General features: G+C 46.7%; 1 protein-coding gene across 1 annotated transcript in view; it reads right to left on the bottom strand.

The window, feature by feature from the left end:
* Nucleotides 1-35: 35 nt before the first annotated feature.
* The window catches only part of LOC120981622 (NACHT, LRR and PYD domains-containing protein 3-like), a 3,400,916-nt gene continuing 3,388,010 nt past the window's right edge, over nucleotides 36-12,941 (bottom strand). The window contains exon 15 of the mRNA XM_040411191.1: nucleotides 36-475. Within this exon, the coding sequence (XP_040267125.1) occupies nucleotides 391-475 (85 nt within the window). The 3' untranslated portion in view covers nucleotides 36-390. The remainder of the gene's footprint in view (nucleotides 476-12,941) is intronic.

The raw sequence follows: 12,941 nt of genomic DNA, 5'->3' as shown, positions 1-12,941 counted from the left end.
AGTAAAAGTTAAATTAGAAACTGAAAAATAACAGTTTGTGTGATTTGTTATTTACACTGTGTGCAATGTGCGGCCTCCTCCGGTGTGACAACCAGTATTATACTGCTGACAACCTACATGACCTTCAGGAGACGCTGCTACATCCCATAGGCCTGGATTTGGGCTCATTATGAAGGGATTTAGTTACTGGACATATAATTAGCTAGAGAGGAACATTTCTGGTATCATCTTTATTATAATATTAGACATTTCCTCATCTTCTGTAAATCACTGATATTACCCATAATGCACCAGGAGACGCTCCTAATTCCAGACCTCTGAAGAAGTCTTCACCACCAAAGTCCTGTTATCTGCTCATCACTGAGAGGAATCCGGCTTCTTCTCTGTTCACTAAATGATCTTCATATTTGGTTTCTGCTTTTTCAGTTTTCTTATGGCTTCCTTCTCCTCTTCAAATAATCCATTGTCCGACAGACTAGAAGAGAAAACAGCGCCCCCAGCATTAGTGAGGTTGTATTGTGAGGTTTCCTCCTGACATCAGACCAGTCAGTGAATTGATCTCCTGAACATGGGATGTCTACAATCTTGTGTGTTTTGTAAATCTCGCCTTTGGTTCAGTGCTCTCATTAAGAGAAACTAAATCAGAGTCTTGCAGGTTTGATACCTTTTAATGGCAAAAAAAATAGAAGTAATGATGTTACATAGTGAGATTTCCAGACATCAACAGTCCCTTCATCAGGTATACTACAATATATGAAGAAACAGCACTACATATCTAATAAGAACAGAGACAATGAATGGACATAGTGGGGGCACCAGGTCTCTGAGATAACATCAATTTAGAGACCACAAAACTTTCACACCCCTTATCTGTCAGATAATTAAGGACTCCTTCTCAAGATCTTTGATATTCTGTTGTTTTTTTAAATGTCCCTTCATCCCCCCATGTCTCTGTTCTTATTGTTTCCTCATACATCCTTGTAGGACGCCTGATGAAGGGACTGGTGATGTCTGGAAAGCTCGCTATGTAACATCACTGAATCATCGTTTGCCGGCAGCAGATCAGGATTACAAAGCACGATCTGCCACCGACCAATGAGTTTTAAATCTATTGAAAGATTCCAATTACCCGGTGACCGAGCGTTTACTAGTTCTAACAGTATCTGGCGGCAGTATTAAGTCTCATTGACACATCAGTGTCCGTGTTCAAATCCATGAAAAGGTGGTCTATGATGGTCAATGAAAAGATGCCTCGGTGAAGGATCAGTTTGTTTTTTGCTGTCCGTGTGTCATTCGTTTCACAGACACTGTGCAGCTGAAAAATAATTTTCTCACTCGTATCATTAGGAGACACAGGAGACCATGGGTATAGCTGCTGGCACAAAGAAGCGACACTAAGCAAAAAAGTGTTAGCCCAGTTATACCCCTACCGAGCTAGTCAGTTTTAGCTTAGTGTCTGTAAGAGGCAGACCTTCCTGATTTGCAGGGCACCTATCCGCCATTTTTATTTATTATTTTAGCCTGTTATTTAACCTTTTTTCCCTTTAGGCATGGGAAACAGACACCTTGCCTCTCTGTTTACCGGGGGAGGAAGGCCGGTGTCGGTTCCCCTCCCCGCCCAACCTCCACTAAGAAGGCAAAGTGGACCAGGGCAGCCTATCTCCTCTGCATCCCGCCAGCCATGGGATCACCTGCATTTCTGCAGTCCCCCCTCCACTCCAGCCTCCCTACCACCTCGGTGCTAGCGGCTGAAGAGATGACCCTACTGGTACCCCGAGGAGGGGTGAATGGAAGAGGATGAAGATGGAGTGAGTATGGTGAACACCTCCCCTCTCCATTCCTCTCATCCTTCATTCCCCTCCTGGCCTGAGTTTTCTCCTCTGGATTTCACCTAGTGCTTGCGACCCTTCTCGCCCCCTCCACCTCCTTCCCTACCGGGCCTGCCGGTACCATTTTCCAGCGGTTGCATCCCCTCCTTGGCTGCCCGCTGCTTCTCACTACTGGGCATTGAGTATGCCCGTCCCATGCCTTCTTGGTCCAGGGTTTGGGTATCTCACGGCCGTTCTTTCCGCCCTCCATTCCGGCCAGAAGTTTTTCCGGTTGGCTTGCTACTACTAGGCCACAACTTCCATGCTGATATATGGGGGGGAGAATACCGTCCCCCAGGCACAAAATCTTCTTACCTAGACGTTTACCTCCTCCAGGAGCCTGCTGACCTCTGCCCCTGGTCACCAATAATTTATAAAAATATAAAATAAAATTAACCCCTTCCTTGTCTAAGGTTTAACTCCATAAATATATAATTAAAATGTAACCCCTTCCTGCCTCTTCACCCAGTTGAGGCTGGGGCTTCAGATTTCACTTTTTTAAAACAACAGTTAACTGTGTGAGTACTACAGATTTAACCCCTTCTACATGTGGTGCATGGCTACCTCCTCACTCCCAGTCACGCACTAACACTGGTTGCTGTACATCCTGTCATATTACCTTCCTTCCACAGGCGGAGTAATCGCACTACCACTGCATACCGTACATCCTTTCACATTGCCTCCTTAACATAGTAACATAGTACATAAGGCCGAAAAAAGACATTTGTCCATCCAGTTCGGCCTGTTATCCTGCAAGTTGATCCAGAGGATGGCAAAAAAAAAAACTAATCCTTCCGCAAGTAATCACACTAACAAGTGAAGTACTTGCACCAACATTGGATACTGTGGCTTTCCACAGGTGTAGCATTTGCATTTGGTATTTGATATCTACTACCACTGGATACTGTGGATACTATCGCATTAACCCCTTCATTTTTATGTGTTGGTGTTGAGTGCCTACATGGCAATCTCTGTCCTCCCAGGGTGTTACCACACAACACTGCTTTAAGTCCCGGTGAGACACCACACTACACGGTTGGTCATTGTACTTGACACCTTCAATAGATGGAGCATCTGCCATAGAACAGAATACTGTGGTTACTACCATGTGAGTCAAGTCTGAGCAATATATCCACTACTAGCTCTCCTCCTTATCAGGTGGAGTATTTATGCTAGTACTCCACACCATGGCTACTACTATATGGCCTCCTTCTCAGGTGAAGTATTGTGTTAGCACTAGATACTATGGCTTCTTCCATATGGTCTCCTCCTCATGGAGTACTGCACTAGCACCAGATACTGTGGCTACTCCTGTATGGTCCCTTTCTCCGGTGTAGAATTTGCTTTAGCCCTAAATACTGTACTTTGTCTACTACTGTGTGGTTCCCTTCTCAGGTTCAGTGCTTACGTTCACCCTGCAAGCCATGATGGCTCCCACGTTGTTTCCTTCCTCACATGATGCATTTGCACTGGGTATTGGTTCAGTGGTTGCTACCACATTGCCTTCTATTCCACACCATGTTTTAGCCCTGGCTTTGTATGCTGTAGCTTCTACTACATTCCCCCTTCTATAGGTGGAACCTTCACACTGGTCCTAGGTGTAGCCATTTTATCTACAGTTCCTTCTCAGGTGGATCTCCTGCTCATTTTACCTACGCTGTAGCTCTGACAGGTGTAGTCTTTATGCTGGAGCTTGCCGTTGTAGCTGACATGTCCATTTATTCCTGATGGCACTGGTCATCTGCATTACTTCCTTAATCAAACCAGGTATTTGCAATAGCATGGAAAGCTATAGCTGATAAGCCCCTCACTTCTGGTGTGCACTTTTACAGGGTTCTTTAGTTGGCATAACCTCCTCATTTCTATTGTACTGGTCTACCACATTGTTCCCTTTACAACTGTGACATTGCCACTAACAGTTGATGCTGTGACACCATCAGCATTGCCTCTCTTAGGAGATGGGTAATGGCTCTGACATGTCCATCTGTAGTGGACATACCTATTCAGTGCACATACTGTTAGTTGACTACATTACTCCACTCACCGGACAGAGCAGTTGTGCTGTCACTGCTAATAGATGATTCGTTGCTGGCACGCAACAACCTTTCTACTTTATGCCCTTCTGCAAGACGAGTCCACCCCTAGATACTGTTTCTGTCTACCTGGTCAGTATCCATATTCAGGAGGTTGGCGTCCACTGCTCTGGAATGTCTGCACTGGCACTATTTTTCTATATGACCAGTTTTTCTCTGGTACTTTTGTGACAATGGGGATCGGCATCACACTCTCTTCTGCCGGAGTGTTTCTCCCATCTCTGGCCACTTTGTGCATTCTTCTGATGACCACATTCTGCCCTTCAGGCACAGTTGCTACAATATGATGGTAGGTGGTCTCTGACGAGTCTACTTGCCTCTGATGTTTCTGGCATCGCTTCTGCCTATCACCAAGGTATTTTTTCTTCAGCTTACTGTTGGGTCTGCCTGATCCAGGCAGTTTCTCTGTCATGTATCACGCAGCTTCTCTCGTTAGAGGACTAACGATAAAGCCTCTACGCCTCGGGGGTATCTGTCTACCAGGTTAGCTTCTCCTTATGGAGCGTTCATTTTAGAGCAGAGGTGTACGCTGCGATTCTTACCTTTTGGATCTGCTTCGAAGAGTGTATTCCTGGCAAGTGTATGTGCTCTCTCGCACGGATTCTAGCCTGCTCTTTTTTTACAGTGCGGTTGCCCTGTCTCTGCTACGTTACCTCAGGCTGTCTAAGGCCAGTCCTGGAGCCAGCATCACTCACAGTCTTCCTTTCGTCCAGTGACAGAGGTTGGTTTGGCTACACTCTTATGCCACAATCCTCTCTGTGGCATGGCTGGGATGCTATTGATCCCCCCTCAGACTACTCCCTATTAAACCTCTGATTGGTTTCCGTTGTGCCTGTTCATCTCCCTTATCTCTGTCTTGATGAGTGACCATATTCTTAAAATTTTTTTCCCTCTTGTCGTCCACAAGGGAGTGTCTACTCTCCTACTCTACCTTCTGCCCAGTTGATTCCTTCCAGATCACCAAGTTTTTTTCCCATGTTGAAATCCCGTACACATCACATACACATTGGGTAGAGTTTTCAATGGGGTTTCCTGTTGCTTCTTAGCCGGATATCTTACATACCCGGATTCTACAGCCCCTATTTTGCAGATCTCCCTCGGTTTTCCATGGGGCTTATTGTCATGCAAGATGTCCTTGCTTTTCAGTCCGGACTTCCACACCAGTCCTGTGGTACTCAAAATCCAGATGTACCTTCTGGATATAATTTTCAGCCATCTGAAATGCTTGTCCCTCTTATGGATATTCTGTGCTGGCATCCACTTCTTCTGACGTATCTCCAACTTTTGTTTAACTGGGTTTTCCTCTTTCTGCCCAGTCTAAATCACTGCGTGTTCTATGCTCTCTGGCTGGCCCTCCTGGTTCATGCTCTTCCTGTCCTATTCAGGGTTCTTTTTCCATGCGGGATCTCATGGCCAGCCTTAGATTGTTCTGGTCTTTTGTTCCCTCCCCATTGTACCACTTTAGAAAGTCCCATGGTCTCCTGTTTCCCCCAATGATACGAGCAAGAAAATAGGATTTTTTCTGCTTAGGGTACTTTCACACTAGCGTTATTCTTTTCCGGCATTGAGTTCCATCCTAGGGGCTCTATACAGGAAAAGAACTGATCAGTTTTATCCTAATGCATTCTGAATGGAAAGAGATCCGTTCAGGATGCATCAGGATGTCTTCAGTTCAGTCTTTTTGCCTTTTCAGGACGGAGCTTTTATCTCATAGTAACATAGTAACATAGTACATGCCGGATCTGGCATTTTTTCCCATTGAAATGCATTAATGCCGAGTGTTGTGGCAAAACGGATCCAGTATCGCTGTCTGCACATGCTCAGACAGAAAAAAAAAAATGCCGGATCCGTTTTTCCGGATGACACTGGAGAAACGGATCCGGCATTTCAATGCATTTGTCATATGGATCAGGATCCTGATCCGTCTGACAAATAGCATCAGTTTGCATACGTTTTGACAGATTTGGCAGGCAGTTCTGGCGACGGAGGGGTATAGCTAAGAGGAGGAGCCAACACTTTATCTTGGTGTCCCCTCCTACTGGCAGCAGCTGTACCAATGGTCTCCTCTGTGTATACAGTGTATAGAGGATGTGTTTGGTATTACAGAGCAGTACAGTGGATATCAACCTTGTGGAGGACAATAGAAAAGGCGTCATTCACCAGTGTAGATAAAACAATGCTTTATTCGTTCATGTGTAAAATCTGCGGGCTTGAGCATACAGTGCTGATATACACAGATAAAGTTGGTGGCGACGGCCGTTACGCGCTAACTTGCGCTTCGTCAGGCCAATGACCTCATTGCGCTATCACATGCACTTTATATACGTCACAGCGTCCGGTTACCTAGGTAGCCCAGACTGTTCTGCCCATTTTGTTTATAATAAATGTGTGTAATGTGCTGTAAAGATTATACTGGAATGTTATGTTTGACGTTGCTGCCATCTAGTGGTCGAAGTTAGTTTCTACTTCGCCAGAACTTTACAGGAAGTGTATTGTTCTCTGAGTCAGAGGCAGTAACCTTTAACCTGGAACTGTATTTCCTCCATTTCATGACTGCTCCTGGATCTAGCAGGCTGCATGCAGAGGAGCTCTTGATCTATTCCTGGACTAATGATGGAATTGTCTGTGAGTACTCTCACTGATGGAGTGAGGCTGCTGTATTATGTCTAATGTATTGACACATATGTTTTGTTTATGTTTATATTGTAGTTTTACAAAGTTATTCAGAAAAGAGAATACAGGGTGGGCCATTTATATGGATACACCTTAATAAAATGGGAATGGTTGGTGATATTAAGTTCCTGTTTGTGGCACATTAGTATATGTGAGGGGGGGAAACTTTTCAAGATGGGTGGTGACCATGGCGGCCATTTTGAATCCAACTTTTGTTTTTTCAATAGGAAGAGTGTCATGTGACACATCAAACTTATTGGGAATTTCACAAGAAAAACAATGGTGTGCTTGGTTTTAACGTAACTTTATTCTTTCATGAGTTATTTACAAGTTTCTGACCACTTATAAAATGTGTTCAGTGTGCTGCCCATTGTGTTGGATTGTCAATGCAACCCTCTTCTCCCACTCTTCACACACTGATAGCAACACCGCAGGAGAAATGCTAGCACAAGCTTCCAGTATCCGTCGTTTCAGGTGCTGCACATCTCGTATCACAGCACAGCATAGACAATTGCCTTCAGATGACCCCAAAGATAAAAGTCTAAGGGGGTCAGATCGGGAGACCTTGGGGGCCATTCAACTGGCCCACGACGACCAATCCACTTTCCAGGAAACTGTTCATCTAGGAATGCTCGGACCTGACACCCATAATGTGGTGGTGCACCATCTTGCTGGAAAAACTCAGGGAACGTGCCAGCTAGATGAACAGTTTCCTGGAAAGTGGATTAGTCATCGTGGGCCAGTTGAATGGCCCCCAAGGTCTCCCGATCTGACCCCCTTATTGGGGTCATCTGAAGGCAATTGTCTATACTGTGAAGATACAAGATGTGCAGCACCTGAAACTACGGATACTGGAAGCCTGTGCTAGCATTTCTCCTGCGGTGTTGCTATCAGTGTGTGAAGAGTGGGAGAAGAGGGTTGCATTGACAATCCAACACAATGGGCAGCACATTGAACACATTTTATAAGTGGTCAGAAACTTGTAAATAACTCATGAAAGAATAAAGTTACGTTAAAACCAAGCACACCATTGTTTTTCTTGTGAAATTCCCAATAAGTTTGATGTGTCACATGACCCTCTTCCTATTGAAAAAACAAAAGTTGGATTCAAAATGGCCGACTTCAAAATGGCCGCCAGGGTCACCACCCATCTTGAAAAGTTTCCCCCCTCACATATACTAATGTGCCACAAACAGGAAGTTAATATCACCAATTATTTCCATTTTATTAAGGTGTATCCATAAAAATGGCCCACCCTGTACATACAGATCTGATGTCTCACTTTTCTTGAATTCTGAATTATTGTTAGCTGTCTGACTAATGTTATACAACGGTTCAATAATGCGAAGCAGAACAGTTAAAAGACAACCCACGTGGCGGTCTGGAATAAACTGAGACGCCATTACTGCAGCATGAGTCTAAGATCAGGAACAAAGTACCAGGCTGATGCCATGCTACCGCCGGCACAGCAAGGCAGGGAGAACATTCCCAGTGCCCAGCAAGACGATGCAAAGTCGCATGTGTCCAGAACTTCACGGGCTAGCAAGATGTCCTCAGCAAGTTCCTCAGCAGTTAGAGCTCGTGCCAAGGCAGAAGCTGCTCGCGTCCAGCTACAGTACGCAGAAAAAGAAGCCATGATGATGCAGGAGTTAGCAGCAAAGAAAGCTGCCCTGGCACAAGAGACAGCTAGGGAAGCTGCCATAGCTCAAGAGAGAGCAGCTAGGCAAGCTGCCATAGCACAAGAAGAAGCAGTTTTAGAATCAAAATTGCTCATCCTGCAGCGACAGACTGCAGTTGCAGTTGCTGAAGCAGAGGCCGCTGCCTACATGGGAACAAGTCGGTCAGGAAGTGAAAAATCATATAAAGACTCAGAGGTTCCAGAAAAACCTCTGTTCTCTGCAGATCGTACAAGTGAATACGTCCAGAACCTTACTGATGCGCATACAAAGGAACAGTCTCTTAAACCTGAAGCAAAGGAATCAGAGGCGGCTCTAGACTTTGTGAGGCCTTAGGCGAAACTCGAACATGAGGCCCCCACGAACACAAGATATGCAAGCGCTAATAAAGATTAACTACAAACAAAAACACTTGGTATAGTATCCTTAGTCTGTCTATTAGGCTACTTTCACACTAGCGTTCGGGTGTCCGCTTGTGAGTTCAGTTTGAAGGGGCTCACAAGCGGCCCCGAACGCATCCGTCCAGCCCTAATGCATTCTCAGTGGACGCGGATCCGCTCAGAATGCATCAGTCTGGCAGCGTTCAGCCCCCGCTCCGCTCAGTGAGCGGACACCTGAACGTTGCTTGCAGACGGATCCGTTCTGAACGGATGCAAACGTCTGCATTATAGGAGCGGATCCGTCTGATGAAACATCAGACGGATCCGCTCTGAACGCTAGTGTGAAAGTAGCCTAAGGCTACATGTCCCCCTGGCAGCACATCTTAGGCTACTTTCACACTAGCGTTCGGAGCGGGTCCGTCTGATGTTTCATCAGACGGATCCGCTCCTATAATGCAGACGTTTGGATCCGTTCAGATCCGTATAGCTTAGAAAAATTTCTAAGTGTGAAAGTAGCCTGAGCGGATCCGTCCAGACTTTACATTGAAAGTCAATGGGGGCGGATCCGTTTGAAGATTGAGCCATATGGTGTCATCTTCAAGCGGATCCGTCCCCATTGACTTACATTGTAAGTCTGGACGGATCCGCTCGCCTCCGCACGGCCAGGCGGACACCCGAACGCTGCCTTACACATCCTACCCCCCCCCCCAAATTGCACGTGTAATTGTGCTGCCAGGCAAGCCTCATGGAGGGGGACTGAGAAATGTGCAAGTGGGGGGGGGGGGGGGGGGGAAGATGTGCTGCCAGGCAAGCCTCATGGAGGGGGTTTAGGGGACTGAGAAAGGCCCCCCCATTGCACATTTCTCAGTCCCCTAGACCCCCTCCATCATGAGGCTTGCCTTGCAGCAACATCTTACCCCCCCCCCAAATGCACATTTCTCAGTCCCCAACTTATTCCCTCTCTTGAGGGGTACAGCGGCCAGCAGGACAGGGAGTGGGACACACACCTGACCACCTTGGTCCTTGGAGGATTCGAATTCTTCCACAGTGACAGACAGTCCAGTGAGTCCACCACCACTGACACTGTCTTCAGGGCGGCGCTGCCGGCAGCCAGAACAGTTGGGTCGGCGTCGGGTCACCGGACAACAGACACAGGCACACAGCCGGTGGCGGTGAGGTGAGATGGCACTTCTTCTCTCCCTGCCTGCGCAGCGCTCTGAGGGAAGGGGGCGTGTCTGCTGTTGCATAGAGATGTGCCTGTGCGACGGCACGCTCTGAGCCGGCCAGCAGCCTCTGCTCTTTTAAAGAGGCAGAGAGCAGAGGGGCTCGAGTGGCCTGGCCGCGGCGGCTCGTCTTAACTTAGTTACTACTAGTGTGTGTGTGTGTCTTAGGTGACGGGTCCGTCCGGTCCGGAGGAGCAAACAATTAAATTGCGGCGGTGTCAGGTGCTGGTGGGAGCCAGAGCGAGGCCCCCACCAGCGCGAGGCCTTAGGCAGCTGCCTAAATGGCCTAATGGAAGAGCCGCCTCTGAAAGGAATTCAGGCCGAGATCAACATACCCCCTGAGCAGGCCCAATCAACCTCATGAGGTCAGCGGCTGCCAGCAAACCAAGAAGGAAGCACCAGAAACCCCTAAGAACAAAAAACAAGTGTTCCCATCACCTCAACCTATAGATTACATACGCGAACAACAATGTGCAGTGGATGTCACCAAATATCTCATCCGCAAAGAAATGGTTAGCTCAGGCTTTCTCCAATTTGATGACTGTCCTGAAAACTATTGGGCATGGAAATTTTCCTTTCTGAATGCCACTGAAGGTCTGAACTTATCACCAGCAGAAATGCTTAATTTAATGATAAAATGGCTTGGTACTGAGTCAGCAGAGCATGCTAAGAGGATGAGAAGAGCAAACTTGTTCAACTCTGCAGCAGGACTCAACATGACCTGGAGAAGACTAGAAGAAATATATGGATCCCCAGAGGTAATAGAAGGAGCACTGTTGAAAAAACTTGAAGTCTTTCCCAAGGTGGGCTACAGAGACAACGTGCGGCTACAAGAACTAAGTGATCTTCTACTAGAGATAGAATATGCCAAAGAGGATGGCTACTTGCAATGACTTTCGTATCTAGATACAGCTAGAGGCACTAATCCCATAGTAGAGAAACTACCCTCAAATCTGCAAGACAAGTGGATGTCTGTAGGTGGTAAATTCAAAGAAGATTATGGAGTCGCTTTTCCCCCTTTCTCTGTGTTTTCTAGGTTTGTCCGACAGCAAGGGAAAATCCGAAGTGATCCCAGTTTCGCCTTCACCACCAGCGGCAATCAATCACACAGACCTGAGAGACCTCACAGACCTCATGGTAGGACCTCTGTATCCACACACAAAACAGCTGTACCTTCAGAAGTCACAGACTGCCAAAGCACCCACAAGGTACACACCATAGAAAACCCTGATAGACATTGTCCAATACACAAAAAAACACATCCACTAAAGAAAAGCAAAGGCTTTAGAAGCAAACCCATTGCAGAGCGGATGTCCTTCCTTAAACAAAACGGCATCTGTTTCAAGTGCTGCGGATCTACTTATCACATTGCCAAAGACTGCAAAATACCAGTAGACTGTACAGAATGTGGCAGTGAGAGACATATTGCAGCTTTGTACCCTGGCCCTGCTCCTGCCCCACTAGAGACTGTAGAACCCAGGAAAGATCAGGGCAGGGAGCAACAAGAGACCCCACTCTCCTCTGTAATGTCTAATTGCACCGAAGTATGTGGACAAGGCAAGAGTGCATGATCATGCTCTAAAATCTGTCTAGTGACTGTGTATCCCACTGGCAAAAGAGAGAGGGCAGTGAAAATGTATGCAGTGCTAGATGAACAGAGCAACAGATCCCTTGCAAAGTCAGATTTCTTTGATATCTTTAACCTTAAGGCAAGTGCAGTTCCATACACTCTAAGGACATGTGCAGGGACAATTGAAACCACAGGGAGAAGAGCTACTGACTTTACCATTGAATCCTTCAATAGGAAAGTGCAGTTCCCACTTCCTACCCTAATAGAGTGTGGCATGATACCTGACGACAAAACTGAGATTCCATCTCCAGAAGTAGCTCATCACCACCCCCATCTCCGCTCAATTGCTCACCTTATCCCAGCTGTTGAGCCAGATGTTTCTATCCTTCTACTTCTTGGAAGAGATATCCTTCAGGTACACAAGGTACACCAGCAAATCAATGGACCTTATAATGCCCCCTATGCACAGAGACTCGACCTGGGGTGGGTCATTGTAGGAGAAGTTTGCCTGGGGACAGTGCACCATCCTGACAACATTAGCACTTTGAAGACGTCTGTGTTAACAAATGGACGCACATCCCTTCTCAGTCCCTGTCACAACAACTTCATTGTCAAGGAAAGCTTTGGCAGGTCAACATAACACTGTGACTCTTCTACACTATATGGTAAAGAAGAAGTCAATTACAACATTGAGACGGACAATCTAGGGATAACAGTATTTCAGAAAACTAAAGATGATGATAAACAGGCCCTCTCTATAGAGGATCAGATCTTCTTGCAGATTATGGATAAAGAGGCTGTCACGAACGCTACCCCAGCAGCAGTCGTGTCGCACCAGACGGAGGGGAAGGGGGACCCTTATCTACGGATGGGAATAGAATGGCCACCCCTGACTAACCCTAAGCTGGCACCTGTCTGCCCTGATACCCTAGACGGGGTGTGAACCCGTGCGTCGAGCTGGATGCCTAAACCCTCAGTCGCCCTAAAAAGCCTAGAGTGGGGAAAGGCCGATGGGAGCACTAGTCACCATCACTCATGTCTAGGAGAACAGCAGGGGAAGACAGCAACAAACAAACTATATAAGAGATAGACTTATCCAGTCACGAGCAGAGAAGGCGATCCCAATCACGACAGTCCACGCCGGACAAGAGCTCCACAGCAACACCATCAAACGATCTCCTTCAATGGTCAGAATAGAACTGGAAGTAAAGACTATATCTGGCAATGACTGCAAGTGAAACTGAAACTAATATAGTAGCTGGGAGTGGCAGACAGGACTCACCTGAGAAGGATGCCTACAAACTCCCAGTCAGGACAAAAAGGTTCACAAGGCAAAACCCAGATGACATACCCTGAACCATGGAGCAAACTCACAAGCTATCGCGAGTAGCAAGTCGCTGCGACCTTCTCCTCCCAGACCTGTCTGGATCAGTCACAGTCGTGACAGAGGCTTACCAA

This window comes from Bufo bufo, chromosome 11 (genome assembly GCF_905171765.1).
Source record: "Bufo bufo chromosome 11, aBufBuf1.1, whole genome shotgun sequence".
Lineage (NCBI taxonomy): Eukaryota > Metazoa > Chordata > Amphibia > Anura > Bufonidae > Bufo > Bufo bufo.
The sequence above is the reverse complement of the archived record's forward strand: the minus strand, read 5'-3'. Positions and strand labels throughout refer to the sequence as shown.